At 38.1% G+C, this 25,425-nt stretch overlaps 2 protein-coding genes across 12 annotated transcripts; one reads left to right on the forward strand and one right to left on the reverse strand.

Moving 5' to 3' along the window:
• Nucleotides 1-1,944: 1,944 nt before the first annotated feature.
• Nucleotides 1,945-17,229, reverse strand: LOC6643888 (multidrug resistance-associated protein 1). Of its 9 annotated transcripts, none has more exons than XM_023176832.2 (12): nucleotides 17,149-17,227; nucleotides 14,090-14,206; nucleotides 12,516-14,027; nucleotides 12,319-12,456; nucleotides 11,720-11,866; nucleotides 10,799-10,883; nucleotides 9,912-10,737; nucleotides 9,476-9,843; nucleotides 4,102-4,322; nucleotides 3,575-3,792; nucleotides 2,625-3,513; nucleotides 1,945-2,557 (listed from the first exon to the last, which is right to left on the reverse strand). In XM_023176832.2, the coding sequence occupies exons 2-12, from the start codon at nucleotides 14,141-14,143 to the stop codon at nucleotides 2,366-2,368; spliced, it is 4,650 nt and encodes a 1,549-aa protein (XP_023032600.1). In that variant the 5' UTR covers nucleotides 14,144-14,206; nucleotides 17,149-17,227; the 3' UTR covers nucleotides 1,945-2,365. The 9 variants fall into 9 exon arrangements, with proteins under 9 accessions (XP_023032600.1, XP_023032602.1, XP_002066683.2 ...); XM_023176834.2 differs by lacking the exon at nucleotides 4,102-4,322 and adding an exon at nucleotides 4,660-4,880; XM_002066647.4 differs by lacking the exon at nucleotides 4,102-4,322 and adding an exon at nucleotides 5,436-5,659.
• LOC6643889 (PIH1 domain-containing protein 1) lies at nucleotides 14,803-24,231 on the forward strand. Of its 3 annotated transcripts, none has more exons than XM_023176846.2 (5): nucleotides 14,803-15,009; nucleotides 15,093-15,216; nucleotides 19,155-21,281; nucleotides 21,797-22,698; nucleotides 22,766-22,937. In XM_023176846.2, exons 1-5 carry the CDS (start codon nucleotides 14,941-14,943, stop codon nucleotides 22,826-22,828), a joined length of 3,285 nt encoding a protein of 1,094 aa, XP_023032614.1. In that variant the 5' UTR covers nucleotides 14,803-14,940; the 3' UTR covers nucleotides 22,829-22,937. The 3 variants fall into 3 exon arrangements, with proteins under 3 accessions (XP_023032614.1, XP_046866876.1, XP_002066684.2); XM_002066648.4 differs by lacking the exons at nucleotides 19,155-21,281; nucleotides 21,797-22,698; nucleotides 22,766-22,937 and adding exons at nucleotides 23,245-23,864; nucleotides 23,920-24,063; nucleotides 24,125-24,231 and having other exon boundaries at nucleotides 14,810-15,009; XM_047010920.1 differs by lacking the exon at nucleotides 19,155-21,281 and having other exon boundaries at nucleotides 14,805-15,009.
• Nucleotides 24,232-25,425: the final 1,194 nt, after the last annotated feature.

Below are 25,425 nucleotides of genomic sequence, written 5' to 3' on the forward strand. Positions count from 1 at the left end.
AATTATATTATATTGGTGAGTTAATTATACATATAAACAACTGTGCCAAATTTGATCGGGTGACTATATCATATAGCTCCCATAGGAACGATCTTTCGAAAACAGTGACTTTTGTCAATAACTTCGTTACTTTTGACGCGATTGCTTTCAAATTAAACATTTGTTAGTTTAATATATCTGTTAATGACTGTGCCGAATTTGATAAAGATCGGGTTACTATATCATATAGCTCCCATACGAACGATCGGTGGAAAACAGTGACTTTGATCAATATCTTAGTTTTTTCCTATGCTAAGATTGTTGGCCGTTTTTTCGCAAACATTAGCCTTTTTAGCTTGAACATTTTTCCACTTTGATGGCTATAGGTAAGAAAAGAGTTACCATAAAAGTTGCAAGGGTATACAAACTTTGACGCGGTCGAAGTTAGCCCCGGCCCTCTGGTTTTTTCTAATATAATAAAGCGAATTCGGGCCTTCCTCGTTATAGTTAGCAATCAATGAGAAACACACGTGTATATACATACATATTACATATTTCTAAGGCCAGTGTGCGGGATTTAAATCTTACATATGTACTTATAAAATTTCAAGTACGAAATACGTGGAATTTTTGTTGTCGACTTACCGTGTTTTTCGATTTTCCGTGATGGCTCTGGTCCCGACCGTCCCGGATAATCGAGGTCCAACTGTATTTGAAAGATAAAACTGCTTGAATTTTTAAAAAAAGTGCATAAAGTTTCTGAAATTCTAAGGAAACAAATAGCCAAATGTTTGGAAGGGCTCCAAAATTTACTATGCCCCAAATATGCTGATTTTTGGTTATAAATCATAAATATGCTATCACAGACAAAAACCATCCCCTCTATTAGATCCTTAAGCGATAGGAAGTGGTTCACTGAGTTATACAAGTTATCGTTCCTATAAGAGTGGTTTTATCAGGCTAGATCCCACATATATATTTGTGTGCATTGCCTGCAGTAAATCAAACTACAGCACTATAACTTTAACGTTCAAGGAGCAGTTTTGCATTGATACAAGCTAATCATATATACGTATACTTTTTAGAGGTGAGATGTGATTCTGACCTTAACTGACACCTCTGCCAAAGGTTCTTAAGTATCGTCTGCATCTTTTCATTCGTATCTGGCGCAGATCAAATTGCGCCATTGGTTATAACCAATTATCGATAATTAATGATTCTGAGAGAGCAACATCTTCATCTACTTGGACAGAAAAAAAAATCTCAAATGATGTCAACTACTGGTTCCTTTGATGGTTCTTCATCATCCTTATTTAACACAAATTTTTCACCTGTATATCAACGAAGCAATAACGGTATTTTTAAGGAAGACACAACATTTAAAGTACTCACTACCAAGAAACTTTGCAAATTTGTATTGTCAAGTGTTTGACCTTATGATTTTGGATTACCGCGTCGTAGCAATGATTTTTTGTTTCGAATTACCGAGTGCTTTAAAATATAATTCGAAATATAACGATTTTATATGGAACTCGTGATAACTTTGAATTAATAAGAGTTTGGAAATATCGCAAGTTTCAATTAACGAGATTCGATTGTAGTAATATTTTTACAAGGGTATAATAATACCTCATTTTTGGGTACGAGGGTGAACGAACCTAGTGAAAAATATCGACAAAATGATACAAAATTCTTTTCACAATGGATTAGTTTTTTTTATTTGATTGATTTATTTATTACAAAAGTTTGAAAAATTTCATTTAACTACATTTGACCATGTTTATATTTTTGTTTTACATATTTCTCACTGATTTGATCAGTTGAAGGCAACAAAATTACTGAGTTCTTTGAGTTAATTTTTAAGTACACACCTCGAAATGTGTTTTCATTTTTGGAGTTAATCTTTGTATACACGCATATATATAAGTATATATATATATATATATATATCTATAGAAAAGTAAGTACAATGGACATAGAAAAATACATTTGGTTATGCATTATGTTTTTGCATAACTCTAACACATACAAAATCATCATTCGAAATTTTCGAACTCGTGAAAATTTTTCGCTTAGACTAATGAACATTTAAATGGTATTTGCTAGTTTCTGTTGTTGTTGTTCTTATTGTTGTTGCTTGGGTTTAAGTTTTCCGCTATGCTGAGGTAGAGCATTTCGTATCCGTTTCTTAGCTTAGCTTCTTTTTAGTTGCCAGGTGATGTGATTTAGATTTTCTTTTCCTTTTTTCTTGATTTAATTTATCCTCATTTTGTTTAAAGCTACCGTTAATTGATTTGATTTATTGTTGCATATATATCTAGGTCCTAGATTCTTTCCCCTCTTTAACTTGGACATATCCGTTTTGAGTTTCATAGTTTATTCTTGCTTAAACTAAGTTGGCATCCTTGGCCATGCTATAGAAGGCCGACTTGGGGTTATCCAATAGTTCGGTGGGTGAGGCAAACTCTGTTATTTGTCCCTTATCCAAAACGATAACCTTATCCGAATCCAGAATGGTATTCAAACGATGGGCAATAGTGAGAACAGTGCAGTCCTTGAACTCACTGCGAATGGTTTTCTGTTGCGAAATAAACGAAATTTGAGTTAAATCTCTGATAAATCATCCCCAATAAAAAAAAACATACCTGTATAAGATCATCCGTTTCCAAATCAACAGCTGCGGTGGCTTCATCCAGCACCAGAACTTTTGTTTTTCTAAGCAATGCACGAGCCAGACAAACCAATTGACGTTGACCCACTGACAGATTTTCACCGCCCTCAGATATTTCATGATTCAGACCAGCGGCCAGACTCTTGACAAATGTTTTTAAATGTGATAGTTCTAATGCCTTCCAGATCTCTTCGTCACTCTTAATCTCAAAGGGATCCAAATTGATGCGCAGAGAGCCCGAGAATAGGACCGGATCCTGTGGGATAATGGTTAGACGGGAACGCAACATATGCAGACCCATGGTGGCAATGTCAACGCCATCGATGAGAATTTTGCCGCCAGCCGACTCAATGATGCGGAATAGGGCCAGCGTTAAACTGGATTTACCCGCTCCGGTGCGTCCAACAATGCCCACTTTCTCGCCACCGGTAATATTGAAGCTAACGCCACGTAACACCAGATCCAGTCCCTCGCGATAACGCACTTGGAAGTTCTCAAACTGGACGCGACCCTGCTCAGGCCAGTTTTTGGGCTTGTTGTTGTCCTGTGGCAGTTCCCAGGCGGCTTCTTGTTTCGTTTCACCGTACTCCTTGATACGCTCAACGGACACAATGTTTGTCTCAATGTCCGAAGTCATGCGAACCAGCCAATTGAGAGTCTGGGTGACCTGTAGGGCATAGCTCACAGAGAGACCAACAAGACCGGGATTAGTTTGTCCACCCAAGACGGCAAACAGAGAGGCAAACAATATGATCAAGTTGCCAACCATTTCCAAACGAATAGCCAGCCAACGATTGGCAATCAAAGAAGGATATTTGCAGACTTGATTCTTGTCCACCTTGTTATCGGATTCCTCAATGAAGCTGTAGCAAGGAAAAGTAAATCAATCAGAGGAATGACTGAATACAACGCATTCTAACTTACCGATCCTCAACTCCGTAGGCTCGAATGGTCGACACTCCAGTCACAGTTTCGCCGAAATGCGAGTAAATGGGTGAACGGGACACAGACTCCAGACGCATCAGTTGTCGAGATGTGGCCACATAGAAACGTTGGGCAAAGTAGTACAAGACCGCAATGGGCAGAATGACAGCCAGGAAAATCGGTGTAGAAATGCTAATAACCACAATGGTGGCCAATACCTACACACATACACATACAAATAGACAATATTATTTTCTCATTCTTTTTAGAGTCGGAGTAATCGAAATTTTGGTGCCAGTTGTGGGTGAAGAAGTTAGTTGAAAAGTTTGTTAAAAATCGGGCGGGAGCAAAAGGAATGATTTCAATTCGATTGACTGGGTTGTTAAAATTTAATACAAACGCCTTTTGGTAAAGTAGGTGATAAGTGATATGTGTGTGTTTGTTGTAATACTCTCTCATCTAATTCATAGTCTAGCGCAGACGAAAATCTGTTTTGAAATTTGGTTTTTTCTTGAGAAATTGATTACCTCGAACGCACACCAAAGTGAATCGTTAATGACTTGCGGCATTTTCTGGTCAACCGTTTCAATATCTTTCGAAAATCTGGATAATATGCGACCCACGGGTGTTGTATCATACACATTCATGGGCGCCCGCATCACATGTTTCAACAACATCGAATGCAACACCACGGCCGCATGAAGGCCTCCTAAGGCGGGGACCAAATCCGAAAAGAACGAGGTAATACCTAAATTGGATTCACAATCAATGTTCAATGAGAAATGGTCGTTGGGAATTAAATCTTTTAAAGGAGTAGCAAGACACGAGACAGGCACAAGAAGAAATATATTTGGAGAAATAAGTACAAACAGGATAAATCGGTTAAAATGTAACTATCTACAGTGCTAGAGCCTGAGAGAACGCTCAGTTGACCGCGAAATGAGCGGATCAAAGGGAAGTATTTTTGTTTTTTGGGGTTAGTTCATGTGAGTAATGGTTAGTTAATAAGGCATTTGGGTTAGTTACATCATCATCTGCATCAGCATCATCATAATCATCATCATCATCTATACAGACGCACATACCCGAAATATTTGCGAGTTAAAAACGCGTATCAACTCGGGCAGGACCACATCCAATTTGTATATATCGTTGGCTAAACGATCGAGTATACGAGCACGTGGCTTAATATCGAAAAATGATTGTGGGGCATGCATAATGCGTCCAAAGAGATGACCAAAGATCTTACGGGCGCCACGCAGGGCACCCAGATACACTATAATGACGGCGCTTATAAAGCTAATCACTGTCCGCATCGATCAAGGGAATGGAGAGAGCAGAGCATAAAAGGAAATCCAGTTAACAGTCGCAAGTAATTGGAATATTGGTTTGAAGAGGACAAAGACAACACAAGACGCATATTTGAGATTAGGAATTGTAACAGAACTGGAGTTAGATTTAACAATTAAGAAACAAAAACAATAAGATTAACCTAATAGAGAACTTCTTGCCATTTGTTACTTCTTTTCTTTCGAGAGCATTCATATGAACAATTTATAATATGGATATGGATAAATATTTGTCAAAATCATTGAATGAGGATGTAAATAGTTATGAAATCGGTTTTATGGGCTGACAAGCGAGAGAGAAGGAGAGATAATATAGTTTTTGGTTTTTGATATAGTGCAATGATCGTTACAAACTACGAAAAAGTTTCCGTTTTCGGGTAGTACAAACCATCTGGTAAAACGCTACAAACCGAAAATGTTTACATAAATATATATATATAAGTATATATGGTAGGTAGGTATATCGAAAAAAATAAGAAGAAAAAAATGGTCAATCAATGAATTGCAAATACCATCCAAATAAAGGTCATAAAGGAATCCATTGTGGCGGGCAATTCCTCATCGACCACATCCATATCACCGCTGAAACTATTCAAGAGACGTCCAAGGGGCGTTACATCAAAGAAACGGCACACCGAGGCCCGCATTACGATACGGAGTAAGTCGTTGTGAATTCTCTTGGCCGCCCGAAGACCGCCAGAGTAAACAATGACCACAGCAAAGTAGGCAAACACACCTAGCGGAATGCGGGGAAGATTATACTTTTTTAGCTTGATGGGATTATCAAAATTGGTCAAATTTATGAGAAGCGATGGGCATAGGGCTAATCCGTACCTGCTCTGAGACAAAAGTCGAATCATCAGAGTGAGAGTGGAGATTAAAAATAAGACCGTATCCTGTTAGATTTTAGATTCTAAATGTTAAAAGTTTCTTTTTCTATATTGTGCGATCTCTTACACACATACACACACACACACACATCACTTTCAAATCAGTTTACCCAAAAAAGAGGCGATTCGAAAGCAGCAAGAATGCGAAATTATTAAATTGTTGATGAATGAAAATGAAATGATTAATAAAATAGTTAGTAAAGCTTAGCTAGACTGGAGGTGGGTGGGTTAGATCAAGAGCTGGTGGGAAGGATTGGTTGGTACCTCTATAAACTTTACTATACTATACTGTCTTTACCCCGAAACATGTGTTTAGAAACATTGCCATTATATGCGGCAATACATTGTCAACTGTATCGATATCCTTCGAATAGCGACTGAGTATGCGACCAATTGGCGTTGTGTCAAACAATTCCATGGGCCATTTAAGGACCACCTGCAGCAATCTGGTGAACACATCCAACGAACAGTGTAAGCCACCCAAGGCCAATGATAATCCGGCTAAATATTTGGCCAGCACTGTCCACGATGCAGCAGCATTTGCAAATTGTACATAAGTGGTATATAAAGTGTGATTGAAAATCATTAAGTATCGGGTGTACATTCTAATCCTACAGCAGTTTGTGTTAGCCATGCAAGTGCAAGTTAAGGAAAAAGTGTATTTACATAGAATCTCTAATAGACACAAAGAACGAAAGTTATTTAGGTGTTATACAGAAAGTGCTGCCTGTCCATTTAGATAGTGCTATTAGTTAACATGCTTTCACAATTAGTACTCCGTTAAAGCTATGGTCCTCCTATACCCTCTTTCATTTTCTTTTCTCTTTCCCATTTAACCAAACGATGGGTTTTAATTGGAAATTTACCGCAAATGCTTGACTGATCACCATGCGCCACAACAGGGGCAAAGTATTGTCAACTTTATCGACATCGTTCGAGAAACGATTCACTATACGGCCCAGAGGCGTTGTGTCGAATATCTCCATGGGCCAGCGGAATACATTGAAGAGTAAATTGACGTGCAGTAGCTTGGCGCAATATATACAGCCCAATGCCAAGGTTAGTGAGGCACAAAAGTAGGATAAAACTATAAAAAGAAGTATACAAGTGTTCGATATATACATGGAGAAAGTTGTTGTGTATCAACTAAAGACAGACAAGAGGCAATAATGAGGCAATTCGAATTCGGAACCTAATATATATCTACTCAGCTATCGATTGATCGTTTTGAATTACCGCAAATATTTGGAGAACAGCTACACGCAAATTAAGGGGAAGTGTATTGTCAACGGTATCGATATCCTTTGAAAAACGATTCACTATACGACCCAGAGGCGTTATGTCAAACAGTTCCATTGGCCAACGCATGGTATGATGGATAAGTTGACCATGCAGCCAATTGGCGCTATATACGCAACCCAAGGATAGGGCCAAAGTGGACAAGTAACTGGTCAATACTTTGAAGAGAAGAAGACATTATTAGTCACAACAAAGCCAAAACCAAGCAAAAATGTATGAAGAAAAAAAGAAAGACCGTGATCCATGATCTGAGTTGTTGTTGTTGTTGTTACTGTTTTGGTGCATTTTCTTAAATATTTTGTTTTTGTTTTTCTTTTAAAGCTTTACCATAAATGCCTGGCCAACAACGACACGTATATTAAATGGCAACACATTATCTATGGTGTCGATATCTTTCGAGAATCGATTCACAACACGTCCCAGCGGTGTGGTATCAAACAGCTCCATCGGCCAACGCATATTATAATGCAATAAAGTTGTATGCAATATCCGTGAACACTCAAGGCAACCCAATGAGACGGCAAGTGATGAGAAGAAATTCACGACGACTAATTTTTGTTTTGTTGTGGGATTAAAGAATTGGATTTGGAATACGATTTTCAATAATTAGGATATCAACAGAGGGTAGAATAACAAATATAACATAACAAACGAAATTAATATTGCAATTATTACTGTTCTCTAATATAACTCACACAGACATACACACACACACACACGAACTGTTAGTGGTTCAGTATATAATTTTATATTAAACATAATCAAGTCACTTTTATGTGCATGCAAATCTAACAAATTTAAGTAATTTCATTTAAAGACTTTTGAGATTAGTTCTAGGAAAGGTAAGAATTAAATTCCGCTGCGGAATAAAAGTCAAATTTAATCTATAATCTAATTTCTAATGATTTTTCTGATTGTAATAAGCAGAAAAATGTATTTACAAAACTCTAATTATTACAGTTTATGTATCATTATATATATTCTATCTCCTTTATTAGGCAAATTCTGCTTAATTGTTATAACAGAGTGTTGAAACTGACATTTTAAACCAGTTAATCAAGAGACCCTATTTTTTAGGGCTTACATCTAGTAAGAAACATTTCAATATCAACTCAAACTCAAAATAATTGGAAAATCTCGTTCAAAAAGATAATCAAAATGATGTGCAAACCGCTTCTGCTTATTTGTTTTTCACAGAACTATCTGAACTAAATTTTCTAGAACTTAGTTGAAGCTTTTTAATCTTCGAAAAAATTTTCATTAAATACATAATTAAAGGCAAAATAGAATTTTTCTGAAAAGCCGCCAGAAGTTTAACAAAAAATGTTTTACTGATTCCTCCGACTTAATCATAATCATAACTTTATCAAAATCAGTTTGGTTATTTCATTTTCGATGATCCTAAAAAGCTTTAAAAGTGTTTTTTTGGGAGGGGTTCCTACTGAAACAGTTTTAAAAACTGAGAAATAAAATACTCGTCCTTAAAATGTAGACAAATCATTTATAAATTAAAACAAAAAACTTATTTTTTTCGGGCATTTTGGACCGGGCTAATTTTAAGCTGCAAAATGACTTTTAGAAAAAAAAAACATTCTGCCTCTTTTAGTTTGCGATGAAACTGGTTCGAAAAAGGGATTTGAAGGTTTATTTAATGTAATTTTTGTGAAACTAACTATATACTTCCCTTTGATTTAAATATAGTCAAATAAAATAAAGGATCTTTGAAAACATACAACACTTGCTGTTCGAAACATCGAACAGTGGTCCAAAATGGGTTAAAGTAATCTCTTGGCTAAGTATAACACCCAATAAAAAACGTTTTTATAAACAATCTCACGACAAGTTTTAAGGAACTTTTAAGAAAAAACTTTAGATTGTTGGGTGACTTGACTATGGACATAAATTTCAAAAGTTAATTCGTGCATTGAGAGGATAAATATTTGTGGTTTTGTGTGGTTAGCAGGCTTAAAAAAGTGCATTTCATTTCATTCAGTTATTGTCAGCGTGTGAGTTCCTTCAATAGCCAGTGTGTGGGGTTAAGTAAAGAACGTGCAATGCATTAAAATTAAGTTTGTTAAGTGTGGGGGAAAAATCAAGTGATCAGGATAACTGAGTAGCATTTTAAAGGTTCTCTCAACAACCATATTAAGGTCCAAAAGGTGAAAGCAAACGACCAGCAGGCAAACAAAAACTACATAAATATTATATTGATATATACAATTTCCTTTAAATAGAATTAAAAGAAGCATTTACAATTAAAAACCATCAGCCATAACCACAAAAACAAAGACGAAACAAACATGAAACGCATACATATAGATAACGAAAATAGTTTGAAATTAATTGAATCACAATCAGCTTACCTTGTCCGAAACCGAAGGCACCATAGACTCCCAAGTACATATCTCTCTTGCTTGTATCGTGTTCAACTTCTTTATCGTTTGACCATTTGGTTAGCCACAGATTCGAGCCGATTTGGAAGGCTTGGAACACGAAATTGAGAGCGAGAGTGGCCACCGAGAGGAAGACACCAACGCTTTTGATATAATGCTTATAGACGGCAAATTCCACGCCACCAGTTTGTGATTTTTCAGTCTCAATCAGTTTGCCTTCGACTTCTTGTTTCTTTTTCAGCGAAGCAGCCGATGCAACGGAATCATGGGAATTCTGACGTTTGGCAGTACGACGACGACGTAAACTTCCCATTAAGCTATCTCCAGATGTTACAGAACTGAAATAAAGAAAGATTTTGATAAGAAATGATAGTTAATGCAAATATCGAAGTGATCTTCCACTCACATTGAGTCAGAGAGGCTTTCCGTGCGTGCCAGTTTGATGGCATTCTCTACGCTGCCCATCAACACCTCGGGGGCATCTACTGTACTTGAGATTTGGCGTTTGATTTGGTTTAATTCCTCTTCCTCCTCGTTACCCTCTTGCAAATGCTGTATGATGAAATCGGCAAAGGCACCCTTGTTCTGTACCAATTGCGTGAAGGTGCCACTCTCGCTGATTTCGCCAGATTTCATGACATAAATGCTGTCCACTTGGGGCAAGAAAGTCACACCGTGTGTGACAAGGATTCGGGATTTCTTAGCCAACATGCCTTTCGGCCCGATAACTTCTTCAAAGATGTGTTTGCCTACATGCGAGTCGACTGCGCTTAGGGGATCATCCAGGAGATATAGATCCGCATCGCTATAGACCGCTCGTGCCAGAGAGATACGCTGCTTTTGGCCACCTGATAGATTAATGCCTTTCTCACCAATTTCCGTAAGATCGCCAGCTGATAAAATATCAATATCTGCTCTCAGGGCGCAGGCATCAATCACACGGTTGTATCGCTTCCGATCGTACTTCTCGCCAAACAGAATGTTATCCCTCAGTGTGGCATTCTGGATCCAGGCTTGTTGCGGTACATAGGCCAACTTGCCCACAGTGTTGACAATGCCGGTAAGTTTCTCCATTTCACCCAAGAAGGCTTGAATCACTGAGGATTTGCCTGAGCCGACAGAGCCCACAATGGCCACAAGATTACTCTTGCGTACCTCAATGTTAATGTTCTTCAAGGTAACCTCATTGTCGCCCCACGAGAATTCACCCTTCTCGATGGACATGGGATGGGCTGCAAAATATTCAATTCAATTGTAATTTATAAATACAAAATAAATGATGGTATAACTTACGCTTGGAGGGATCATGTGTCACACTGTTTGGATCTAGTTCTTCACTATTTAAGAACTTGTTAATACGATTCACAGAAACTTGGGTCTATATCCATCAGGATGAGAGAAAAATCGATTAGTTATAGTCATAATAAATAAACTTTTAAACACACAAAGTCAAATCAAAAAAAGAATCGGGGCAGGGGAAAAAATGGTTTGTCGGGATATATAGGGGAAAGGATGTAACCATGAATTATAGAAGGAGAAGGAGGAGGAAATGTATTCAACTCGGTTATGGCCGTAGCTGTAATTATACCCCCTGCAGACAGGTAGGAAGGTCACTTTACGAATTTTAAACTAATAAATTATTCATAATAATTATTGTACCCTTTAATTTCAAATGGGTGTATGTCTTCGGACAAAGCGAGAAAAACTTGTAAATTGTTCTTACTAAATATGACCGAAATTATCAACATGAAAACAAGGCCAAGTATAAAGAAATGGCCTCAAAATTACTGGCAAATTGAAAAGAAGATCGTGTGTCCCTGCAAAGGGTATAGAATGAACCCAATACCAAGATAAATATATATACAGATTGATAACTACAAATCGGAACTCTTTTGGATCGGACAATTTTAAGAACCGAAATTAAAAATGAAAATGATTTAAGCTTTTGTTCAATGAGTTTTTTGGTTGGTTGAGTGGATGGGATGGGATTCGGTTTTTGGGTTATATTGAAGGGATTGGGTTTTTTTTTGGTGGCTGTATTGGGGCTAAAATAAATAATAGAATTATCATCAAATTACAATCACAATAACATCACATTACAGAGATCAGTAGAAGAAGAAGTCGGCTCACAATGGGAGAGGAGACGCAGTCTTTCACTTTTTCCCAGGGTGAGCTGGCTTCGTTGTTAATTCATTTGATTTTCTTGAAACTTACTTGCACCAGGTTGGTGATCAGCATGGGCAACATTGTTAACGGAAAACGAAGAATGTTGAATAATGATAATGAAACAAAAGTTTTGGTGGCATCAAGCACATTATTTTCATCAATTAAAACGTAAGTGGCAAATGTAACTAATGAAACCTAAAATAATATAATTGGATTATGGTTAAATGGAGTGGAGGTGGAGGAGCATTTGTGGTTGAGCAGGTGGTGCCAAGATGCCGATGTCCCATAGCCGCAGGAAAAAGTTTCAGTTTCAGATTTGAGGTGGAGAAGGGGGCGGGATTGTCAGGAGGACTGCTGTGGACTTTTACCTCGGCTATGTCAGCAGTTAGCATGGGCAAGACGGTCAGCGGAAGTTTCATGATGTCAAATAATGAGAGACTAACAAAAACTTTTGCGACAGTCAGCTGATTCGCCTCGCTGGATAACACGTAAGTGGCAAATGTCACCAGTGAGACCTTTTTTTTGTGGAAATTGGTATTGACAGAGCAGAGAGCATAAGGGGTTTCCTCGTATTAGTCCAATTGTTCCATCGCCAGCTGAAAAAAAGAAATCAAAGTGTTGCACCTCCCGGTTGGTGCATATCTTACCAGGAATGGAGCACAGGACCAAAGGAAGGAAGTACTGGCATTCAAATAGGCGGTGGATTTTAATGTGGCTATCTCCTTGTCACGAATATCCAGGACTTGTTTCTCGAAGCTCGGCTCCCAGGCATACAATTTAAGAACCTTTTCGAAGTGAAAAGTATACATTAAAGTTTCCCAGACTGCGCAAAGATGATACTCACCTTGATGCCACTGAGAACTTCATTCATAAGTTTGACACGCTCATCTTTGTACTTCATTTGACGGATCTGATAGGTTTTGATGCGACTGGCAATGACACCGTTGACAGGTATCAAAATGATCATCACAGCGAGACCGGCGAGAACGGAGGGACCCAATTGGAGCCACAAGAAATAAAGGGCCAAGCCGATTTGCAGGGGTGCAGACCACAACATATTCAAATAGGTGGTCAAATCCATGAATCTCTGGGCGTCTACGGCCATCAAGTTGACAATTTCACCAACGGTTGACTCCTTACGAGTCGAATTGGAGATGCGCAGGGCCTTCCGGTAAATGGCATTGATGAGGGCGGTCCTAATGCGCAGGCCAACAATGAACATACGATGGAAATATTGACCCAGGATGAATGTTTGGGCGGCGGCCAATACGAATAGGGCGACGGAATAAAGGATACCCTTCCATTCTGGTTGAGGGTCTGTCTCATAATCCTCTACATAGCCAATGATAAGACTCAATACTTGGGGCTGAGCAAACGTCAGGACATCGGTGAACAGTTTCATCATCGCACCGAATAGAAAGACGCCGCCAAAGGACTTGTAAATTGGAGGCATAATGCTGGCCATGCTCTTTTTGCCACCGGCCGAATGCGGGTTTTCAAAGGACACTTTGCCATTGCTGAATTGAGCCTTTGGTTCTGGTTGGGGTGTGTATTTGTAGTTCTTGCGGACATTCTGGTTCCAGTGGTATGCAAAGACAGGCATCACTTCCTTGCAACTGTCCTGAGGACGCAAATCCCACAAGTCCTGGTGCTCCAGGGGATTCTTATAGCCCTTCCAGGCCATCTTATCGAACCATTGGTAAGTGATCCTTGACAAGAAACTGGCTGACAACTCGGGAATCTCATTTCTTCCTCGCGTGTACTTAGTTTCCCTTGGTAGGGCGTCGGAAGCGCAGTTGAGCAGCAACATGACACAGGAAAAGGCGAAAAAGATGAAGAAGCTAACGTATTGATATTCCTCCCAAGAGAAATCCTCCTCGGTAATTTGTTCAGTGCCTAATCTTTCGGCCCTATTGCGCTCGGCTCTCACCTCTGTACGGCAACGGGGTATGGACAAAATGGTCAATAGGAACCAAAACAGAAATTGACATCCTGTCGTCTGGACACCAAATTTCCGATTCAGTGGTATAAAGATGAAGATTAGCAAAAAGGTAGCAAACTTGATAATTGGACCCCAGACATCCAAGTCATAGAGGGGTAATGCCGAGTCCCCGCCTTTTTTCACCAGGGCCATTATCAAATCCAACGCCGTGATCACAAGCAATCCCAAGTTAACGAGCAACTTGCTCAGATTCAATTTATTCCATGGTATATTCTTATCCAAACTAGCCTTTAGGTAATAGAAATCAAACACCACAAATAGCCAGTAGAAGGCGCATGGCGTCCAAACCAAAACAGTTTGCTCGAAACAGGGTGTGAAATCGGGATCGGTTGTATACCAAGTTTCCGTGGAATTCTACAAAAATGAGTAATGTACATTTGTATCAAAGGTTTACGCTGTAAAATATAAACACTTACCCAAAACTTTGAACCACAAAATCTATCCATTGCAGAACTTGTGTCCTCCGCCATGGCTCATAGATTGGACTCTTACTTTAATCCACGTGCTAATGTTTAATTGATAATTGGATCTAACTGCAAAATGAATGGAACGAAATTTTTTTCTTGTTATTTTCTTCTAAAACAGCTGTTCTTTTCCCACAACAGTACAAAATAATAGCTTTTGTTTTTCTAGAGATGAGCAGCGTTTGGTGGAGTCACAGTCTAAAATTGTAGAAAATCTGTGACATTTTTTAAGCAATACTTAAATTTGAAACATTTAATCAAAATTTTTAAATGATGAAATTAATTGTCACGGTTTTTATATTATCTTTAATTTGAGACCACATATTTCAGAATAATATAACTAGCGTTGGGTAAACAGTGCTGAGTCAGCTCACTCATTTTGTCCACTTGCTCACTTCATAATATGTAAATAACATGCTTTTTAGCTAGTCGGGCCCAAAACAGACGATGTGAACCCTGTTATTGCATACTTCACTATTATTTGTCTTATTAAATTAAAAAGTATCGTAAACTGAACAGTATTCTCATTTGCAGCGTACAGTGTTTTAAAAAAACCGCGTACTTTTTTTTATCAGCTATCTACTATCGTATAATTTGTCAGCTTTTTTAGCCGGAAACAGTACGTTTAGCTATAGTCTAAATTCACTATACAAAAGTAATCGATAACGCGTTCGTCTACAAACGGCCACACCAATTTGTCACATTCTACTTCTCATGAAAATTGGCAAAAAAAAAAAAGAATAAACAACAAGAAATCAATTATTTGTTTTTTCAACGCTAAAAAAGGTGCAAAACGATAAAAAATGTCGCGACGCACAAACTTCCTGGATGGCAATGATAATTTTCGTGAACAGAATTTGCGTTTTGTTCGGGTAAGTCAAATTTGCTATGAGGCAATAAAAAAAACCGGCCGAAAATACATTTGCCTTAATTACATACATATTTTTCTTATCAGAATGAATATGAGGATAATTTAAATCAGTTCTTTGGTGGAGCTCCTGGCAACAACTCCCAACATCAACAACAACAACAAATGCAAGCACCGCCACGGGATTCTCTAATTGTGCAACCCACGCCAGGTAAGTGAGGGAAGACGTACGGTGGTCAGAAGGTGTGAGGAGTTCGCATGAGTAGCGTTATTTTAATTGGTTCAATAAAACAATAGCTGTTGATGGCCATATGACGATTTGAATTTAAACATATGTCAACAATCTTTGGCTAATCTTAAGCGAGACCGCGAACATGTCTTCCAGATAATGAACGCACGTCGCTGTCGATTTAGTTGTGCAGTGTTTATTCACTATGACAAACACTTGAAAAGATTACAGACATAATGAAGGGATTTTTGGACAAGGTAACACAGCCCTGTGTATATATCCGGCTTGGACAATAAATCACAGTGAGAGATTTTTCTGTATAGTCTCTTTTATGATAAACTACCAAAATCCGCCTTTAATTAGAGTGGGTTGACTTAAAAACGTTTGTTCAAACTTAATCCCCGCATCCAAAAAAAAAGAGGAAAACGTTAAGAAATGCAAATTCAAACATGTTTTAAGCATTCTTTTATATTCATCATGACCATAGTTTAGTTCAAAAATTAGACGCTTCTGCTAGTCACATTTTATTGACGCAAAAGCCGCAGAAAAACTTGTTTGTCAAAATATTAAGGTGTTTAGATAAAACTTCTAACAATCGGAGAAAACGAGTATTTATATGCCCAGTTTATATAATTAACATAAGCACAAACCTGTTTGCGAACTAAAACTAAAGATTATATAATACATTGGGTATATAGATATATAGAAGCATTGAAAAAGAATTGAATTTCTCCTCCAACGTAATGATCAATGTCAAATGTCTCAAGTCATCATGATGATAATGATTAAAATATATATATCTATGGGTCAAATTATATATACAAAATATATTTATGTATACATGTATAAGGGTTAATACACTTTTTCGTATGCCGGCTCGTAAATTTGTTTATAAATATTTTCAAAAGAAACGAGAGCGTGATATATATAATGGGGGGTAAAAACAAACATTTCGATATGTTTATCATTCCTTCTTGTTATCTTGATTTCCCCCTCATTCTTGCTCTATGTGCTCTTAAATATTACGCATGGGCATGAAATGATTAACAAATAGAATAAGTTATCCTTTCTCATGCTTTTGCTGGGCTTCTCTTAGTTCTTATCACACTTGTTCTTTTTATTATTGTTGCTTTGAATAGATTGCTCTATCACAAAAACAAAACAAGTCCATTTATACACATACACATACATATATTCGTTTATATGTGTTGAATTGCACTTTATAATTTGTTATATAGTACATAATACATATATGTTATTTTTTTTATTGTTTCCCAGTTTCTTATCGTACAAGCGAGTGGTTTTTTTTTCAGGGTCCTGAATTAGTATACACTTGAATGGGCGAAGGGGGAGGGTGGAGCGTAAATGATAATCAAAGCAGAAGCTGTTGTGTCGAAACTATAGATAACTTTGCCATATATATGTATGTACAAATGTTGTACATAAAAAGGCCTTGGAAACCTCTTTTTTTGGGGTTTTGGGTTATGACGTCATCATTTGTACATAACTCATTCATTAAATATTTCCCATATTTTTCTATTGTAATTAAATAAATTACACTTTGCTTCTGTTGGTTGGCCTTAAAAAAAATCACTCTTAGCATGACAATACACAAATTGCAGTAGAATTGTTGTTATCATTAATTATCAATTTGTGTTTGTTCTCTCCTGACTCATAAAAAAATAACCAACAACAAAATCAATTGGCGGGAAAGCCTTTTAAAAGTTTAAATAATTTCACAATTTGAATAGTTTTTGTTTTTCTATTCAATCTCCCACAATACACACATACAAACTGCGTGTAATGAATTATGGTTACGCTTCGCAGGGAACACACACACACACAGACACACAGACTCATTAACGGAGAGAATAAAGCAGAGACACAGAACAACAAAATGTCACTTATAATTACCTTCGTATAACAAAATCACAACAACAATTCGAATTTCAGTTTCAATTCAAATTTAATTCCTCAATATAAAATCACAAAGTATCTCGCGAACGACCACCAACCGGCTGAGGGTGGCTGAAAAAGGCAACTGAAACGGACAGCCAGTCGCACGTTGCGAGCAAACTTATTTTGTTTTATGTTTGCATTTTATTTCGGGCCCACACAGATACAACCGCACGCACACACACACACACACGCACACACAACAAATTAAACAAATTGAGTAGTAGTTCATTGGAGAGACTCGAATGTAGCGAGAGAGAGATAGGGTAAAAAGAGAGGGTCAGAAATCTATAAAAGAGATGGTTTAATTAAGCTACAAAGTACATTTCCCAGAAATTCTCTTCTCTCTCGTTCAAGACCGAGCTTAAGTGACCTAAAACGGGTTTTTTGCACGTGCAAACAAAATGCTCTTTCCCAAAAACAAACATCCACTTCTAAGAAGAGAAACCGCCGAGTCATTTACTATTGGCATTATTTTGTCGAAAGAGCGTTCCAGCTAAAAACAATACAGAAAAAGAGAGCGGCTAGATTGTGAGATAGCAAACAGGTGGCCTATCTCTGACTCTTGACGCAAAGAGCAAGCGGAATTTGTTACTCTGATGAAATTCAAATTCGCATTCACATTGGCATAAACATTGTCAGAGAACTTTCAGTCGCAGTGTATAATAGTCGACAATTCTCATTCACAAATTAAACAAAATAATTACCTACATATTTAGCTATGTACCTGGACAATGAAAAATATCTGTAGTAATTTTACGTGTCTGTTAACTCCATAGTTACTTGAAGTGGTCGGTCGGACAACTCAAAACAGAAAGTACTAGAATTTTTTTTTCAATTTCTATATATGTATGTATATCGATTATTGTGTTCTTTAATTGTAGATACAGTGAAGATTCGTTTGAGAGCTACATACATACATACATATGTATTTTTGTGGCAAACATTATTGTTTTCTATAAACAAATAAGGGTTCATCTGTTTTGTTATCACAGAAATTTATTGCCCATATTGTGGGTGTTCCCCTGGATAGAGACGCAAATTTTAATTTTGACTTTAATACAAAACTGTACATTTTGTTGAAAAAAAATTTGCAATTTCAGTTGTAGCGTCATAACGAATTTTGTATACCCTTACAAGTGCTAGTTTTACTTTCTTTCTACTGTCATAGTCGATAAAAATACTATATATAAAATCAAATTGTCTCCCAAGAAGTGTCCAGAAACAAAACCCCGAGATATATTACCTAAATCGCTATGTATTTAAAACATATAGACAGATGAACTTGATTAAATTTAACACAGATATTAATAAGAATATTCCAAAGACAATTAGTATTTATTGATTAAAAGTATTTCCAATTTAGACGACGCATTGCATCAATACTTTTTGTAGACTATTATCAAAACAATAATAATTTCTGTTTATGTTATCTATAACTAGTCTAACCCCTTCAAAGCGTTTAACTTTCTCCTGTCATGGGTGGGTATGATATACCTAAGTACAAGTATTGGAGGCCAATCCCTGTCCACCCAAAATTGGTTTCACTGTATGTAAAGTAATACCCAGTGTGTGCCTATTAAAACTTCAAATATAAACTTAAGAAAGGCATTTGGAATGCTGTCAGCTTAAATATGTTTGCAGTCTGCCACGCCTCTTGTTTGAAACAAAAATAAACATATCGGATAACGATCTGATTAGCTAGAACCGCATACAAAAAGGTTCAAAAGAGGCAAAAATGCATGTAAAACCGAGAAACTAATAACGAATTGGTTGATTATGTTTAATTTGTGCAATTAATTTAACAGAAATTCCTTTTCTTTCCAAAACAAGGGTAAATTTGTCAATTTGAATTTGTAGCAAAATTCGTGTTCTCTTATTCTGTTGTAGATGGCTTAATTAAATTGTGTTTATTTTCTACCATTATATAATTTCATGTGAATACGCCATGAAATTGAGAACAGGCAATCGTCGGGGTGTAGTCGGCACTGGAATCCCAGAGGTGGACAACCGTCGCCAATTTCTTCGCCAATTGGGCTTGACTCGGCAACAGGCACGTTCGCTTGTTAAGCGTTCCTTCAATGTGCCTAACTTCAATTTGCGCGACTTTCAACGTCGCCGCTATCGGATGAGCGTTGAATTGGGTGACAAACGGCAGAATGAAGTTGATGCAATTGTTAAAAACGAAATCTATGAATTCATTGCCGCCAATGAACGCAGGGTCAGACCTCGGACCCCATCACCGCCAAGGAACATCAATTGGAATGACCAGCCCAATTCGCCGCCACGACGATCCAGAAGTGCAAGCATAGATGATCGTTTTCGGGGTCGTTCAAGGGAACGCAATGAGGATCGTTTTGAACAAAGACGTAGTCCAGGCAGCGATCAACATGATGGAGATCGCTGGCAACAGCAGCAGTACCAAATGCGGGAGCATGAAGAACAGCAGTTAATGCGGCAGCGAGAGGAGCAACTAATACGGGAGCGTGAGGAGCACATAATGCGGCAGCGTGAGGAGCAGCATTTTGATCACTCGAACAATCGAAACACCGATTTTCAATTCGACAATCGGCGAATGCACGAGGACAATGAGAATCCGAATTCTAGGCGACAGCCTGAGCAATTCGAATTCGACGGCGACGATCGCCGTCATGTCAATTACAGTCCGCGAGAACGTTTTAACTTTACGGACGAGAATGATGACTTAGTCATGGCTAATCGGTCTCGCCAAATGAATGATGATCGCTATAATCCAAACCAAATGCTTGGTAATCGAGGTCCAGACAATAGAAATGACAATTACGATGACAGATTTGAAAGAGATTTCGATAATCCGGACTTTAATCCGCATTCTCGCGAAAGGGATAATAATCTCTGTTTACGTGGTGACTTTGAAAGGAACTTAGCTGAAGACCGTAATCAAGGATTTCGCAATGTTCAGTATGAGTCAGAGTTTCGTGGACCACAATTGTCACCTCCACCAAGAAATCTTGAAAGAGCTCCAGCTGCTTCTTTCAACAACAAAGGACCACGTTACCAACGAATTGTCCAAGTCGATAACGATGAAGATCGAGTTTTTTTGATTCGGGATAGTGATTCTGAGTCCGATCGTGATGTTGGCGAACAGCGTGGCAGATCAAACGAACGGGGAAACTTCATTGATGATCGTCCTCCTGACAGTTATGAAGACACCAGATTCAATAACCAGAATCAACAACGTTATTCCCATTCCGATGAAGAGTTCCGACGTTCCGGTGATTTCCGTCAAAACTTTGATGATCAGCGTTCCAATTTTTCCATTCCAAATAATCCAATGGAACAGCACCGACAAGGACGTAACTTTATTAACCATTCGAATATTCCGGATGAGATTCAAAATCGCCAACTTCACCATCGAGATGGCAATGATTTCCAACGCGATCAAATTATGCCCAACTTTTTACCAAGGCCAGGAAGTAATCAAATGATGAATATGCAAGGACCAGAAGGAGGTGGAGGAGGCCGACGAATGCCACTTGATGGCAACCGTATTCAACAAAGAGTGGAACAACGGGACCAGCGTATGCCAATGCCCTTAAATACGAATCGCTACCAGACCAATAGAAATGTTGCTGATTTCCAATCGGGGCAAAATCAATCCAATCTTAATAATCGCATCGGTTCCGGTCAACAATTTGACAGAATGAACCGACCAAACCCAGTAACGGCCACAATAACTAGTCAACAAGCTATTGGAAGCAGTCTACCGCCAGCTATTGCAAGGATTATCAATAAAAGTCGTATGATGGGAGATGGAAGATCTGCGATGATCCAAGCACAAGCCAATAATTTGCCCCTCGCCGCGGATCAATCCCAGGCCAGGAGAACCATAACCAACAGACGTCAAAATCAAGTTGGAAATAGAAGTAATGCTGGACCCCCGATGGCCCAGCAAGCCAGGAATCCGCGTTCGTCTGGCGCGCAAGGCCAAGCCAGGAAAACGATTACCAAAAATAATCAGAATCAAGTTGGAAATAAAGTCAACATTGCACCGCCAATAGCCAGAAACCCAGGGCAAAAGTCTGTGAACAACGATAACGCTCCACGCACTGGTAAATACCGTAAATTCAAAGCCAATGCCTCGGCTCTTTAATTAAAGGTTATGCAAATCGAAAAGCAGTAAGAACATACTAAAATTAAAACTTCCTAAGCAATCGATTTATCCGTTTAAGTACGGCATAAAATCAATGTTTCAGCTTTCTTAGCTGCTTTGATCTTGTATTTTCAATGGGACTAACTAAAGTTCGCTTAGTTGGTGTCAAAATAAACAAAAATTGTTTGGTTTTTGTTTCTAAACTCATCTGATGAAAAGATGGAGTAATATGGACTTAGATTCAGCTTGTCTTATCCTAAACTCCTAAAACTTTTGTTTATCTACTAAGCTAGAATGCAAACGAAGGAGTGCACATGGTGGCTTTTACTTTGATCAGGTCAAAGATTTAACACCACAGCAGGAGACGTTCTGCCTGCTCTTCCAGTTGATCAACTAAGCGAATTTTAGTCAGTGCCCTAGTACCACGCAGACTGCATTTGTAGTGAGTAAATGTCTATTTTCAACTTCTTGCAGGCCAAAAACGAGCCGGTGATCCGCCTGCGCGGTCTCGTCAAACAACGAACGTTGAGGCTAAGCAACGAAAGATTGCTGGAAAGCAAGACTTTCGCATAGCTGGCTTCAAGTTTCCGTACATTCGGAATAGTGTGAACCGATTGCCACAGCCCGAGTCTGAGTCTTATGCTTTAACGTTCTTTGAACAGAAACCAGATTATTACACCAACTATCTAACGGACTCTGTTGGCGATGACGAATCAGTGAATGTCGACACCAATGACGACGACGACGACGATGAAGTGGAGGACGACGATGATGATGATGATGACAATGGCGGTAATAAAAATGTGGCTAACAAAAACACAAAGTATGTGGGTGTTAGAAAAAGACGAGCCAACAAAAAGAAATTCCAAAAACGACTGCAGCGCGATTGGACTGAATTATACAGGAATAAGAACTACAAAGATTGGTTACCCTGGTGGACCGATTATAAATGGTGCGGAGTAGAAATCGAGAAGCAGTTGGGAACCTTCAAGAATAAGAGTATCAAATATCGTTTCATTCCGAGCTATCCGAATGCCACCACGGAACAGGTGGTTAATAATGTCCTTAAATGTGCTCACATGGCATTGGAGAAAAATCTGTTCAACCATTACCGCAACATGCGGACGATCTTTCTACTGATGAATGAGATTTTCTTGGAAAATCTAAGCATGGAAAATGTTGAGCAACTGCAGGAAATGATACGTAACATACCCAATCATTTGTGGCTCTTTAAAATGCGAAGTATGGTCTATTTGTGGCACAAGCAGTACACCATTATCGAGAAGGGTAACCCAGACGCTTCTGATGTCGTTGGTAGACAATGGAAGAATCCTGTCTTTCATTGGCTGGCCAAACAGGCCTTTGACGAATTGAAGGTGATAGCAAACTGATAGCCCTATTCGCTTTATAAGAAAATACTCATCCCCTCATATCATTTTACAGAGCATCAGCGAAAAAACCTGGCCCAGGCACAAGGATCTTTTTAACACTTTGAAGAGCAAATAAAACAAAACAATTTTACATTTTGAAATATTAAGCGAAACTCATGTAAATTTAAAAATAAATCCTTGGAAAAAGGGATAGCCAATAAAAGGCAAATGCCAAAGGCCTAAGAGATCTTTGATCGACACTTGCTCTCATTACAGAACAACGATGGGTTGAGAAACCTTGCGTTAGGTGGACAAGAAATCTTTGACACATAATTCAAATGAAATCGGAAATAACAATTCTGATTTGTGGCGACACAATGGAAGAATTTTCTATGCATCAGCTTGACTTATTTATTTATAATTTTTTTTTTTTTTTAATGTCACTGGAGTTTCCATTTCTAGTTGTTTTTGTTTTAATCTAGATTACAGTTATGTAGCTATTTTGTGTATATCTTTTGATTAATGTCTCTTTTTTTCCCAAACTCACATCAGGATTTTGTGTAAAGAGCTTCAGGGTTAACTCCAATGAAAAGTTCTTTATCAATGTTTGCCAAGCACCGGAGGTGCCCGCACCACCGGTTGATGTTACCGAAGAGGAGCTAATTGCCATATTGGAGTCACCAGATCCGGGCTCATTCCGTGTGCCAATGAGCATATCTGAGCCACGCCACACCAAGGATCGTTCAAATAACACTGTCGATGTGGTCGACATAGCCATTAATCCAATGTTTTTGGTGAAAATCAACAAATCGCAATTGTTTAACAATTTCTTCTTACAAATTGTCACTGAAGCATTGAGTGAGAAATACAACATACAAATATCCACAGAGAAGACAATTGTATTAAATAATCGCAAATTTATTGGCACTCTTGTCTCCCATCGCGTGCGCAACGATGACGTCAAGGTGGTCAATCAAATTACTTCACCAACGTCGCCCGAGGTGCAGCAATTGGTTCAGGAGATTAATGCAGCCGATGTGGCAGCCAGTAAGACACCCAAAGTTCAATCCACCCCCATAGCCAACAGCAAGGAACCGATGTACAAATTGCGTGCCCGTGTTCGAGACGATGTGGTAGATGAGATCTACGTTGAGCTCTATTTACCTATTTGTGTAAGTGTTTGAGAAACCATGAAATGAAATCTATTTTCATGACTTTATTGCACAGGTATCATCGCAGGAGCTCAGCTTGGATATCGGCGAAGATCGCATTCTGGTGGAGTCCATTCGTCATGATTACCTATTCGACAAGTTCCTGAATTATCGATTGCAGCAGGACCGTGCCCAGGCTCTCTTCGATAAGACCAGCAAGGTGAGATGAAAATGGCAAATAAGAGACGAATAAAACTAATTTTATTCTTTCTATTTTACAGATGCTTCAAATTCGCATTCCCGTCCACGCTGTGTAACAGTTTAAAAGAGCAGAAGATTATAATGTTTAAATTGAAAATGTATAAAATAATATATAGAAAATGTTTTAACTCGATATAAAAAGTAGGTGTTATTTTTATTTTGCTATAACAATAGTTCTAAAAAAGCAAAATCTATTAAATCTTTTCTAAAACAAAATGTCATTGATTGGCCTTTAGCCAATTGGCCTTTAATGCCTAAAATTCTTGCTGAACTGATATTGCCTAACTTATTTGACACAACATTTAAACAAATATTGCTAATGTGTAGAAATATGGGAAAAAATAAACTGATCTTGCTCTCTCTAAAAAAACATCAAACACGACAAGATGGGAATGAAACGTTACTAAATACGTGAAGTTCATCGAATTTCAATTAATACGAATGACTGGCGTTTACCAAATTGCAAAAAAATTGAGTGCCAGTTGAAATTATGTGATTTGCACCCTGTTACAAGGCAAAAACGGAAACTATATTCTGGAAGATCAAAATAGGATCGATGATGAGAAGCACTTATTTATTAAACTATGAAATTTTTAAAATCACTGTCAGTTAAAACACTTATTTAAGCAATGCGTCCTAAAAGAAAGAATACCAGAAACAATGAACGTGTCAAAACGTATTTCCTTCTCCATGCTGTACCACTAATATTGTAATTCATTCAGGCCATGGTTCCATACATTCTGCCTAGCAATATTGTAAGCACTGATTGAAAAGTTCTTGCCTAAACGTTAGTCTTGGATTCAGCTTGATGGAGTTGTGAAAGGACCTTTGTCTAGAATAAAAAGATGACACTTGGGTTCGAATAACGACCGTCAGTTGGGTTCTACTACTCTAAAGGCAATAATCTATCAATTTTTAGGGTTATTTCTGTAAGTAATTATATTGTAACTTAGTTTTTACCATTTACAGTCACAGTGTATGTTTCTAATGAAGACATTACTAATTTGTAAATACCATGAAATATTTTTTAAACTTTTGTATATGCCGGGTTAGAATTGGGGACGACACTGTCAAAGAACAGCAAGATTCTATTGAACGGCAGTGTCAGTGAAATCAAAAGCTGTAGTACAGTGCACTCGTGACTATTCGCCTTACGCAATCATAATGGACAAACACCAAGAAGGAAGTCTCAACGCTGACCAATCCCCAAGTCACCAAGAAGGAGACCCGAATCCCAATTCGGCTGAAGCTAACCCAGTTCCTGCGTCCCGACATATATTTATTAAAGGAATATGATGTCAAAGCAGATGTTATGAGGTCC

This window comes from Drosophila willistoni (assembly GCF_018902025.1).
Source record: "Drosophila willistoni isolate 14030-0811.24 chromosome 2R unlocalized genomic scaffold, UCI_dwil_1.1 Seg167, whole genome shotgun sequence".
Classification (NCBI taxonomy): Eukaryota; Metazoa; Arthropoda; class Insecta; order Diptera; family Drosophilidae; genus Drosophila; species Drosophila willistoni.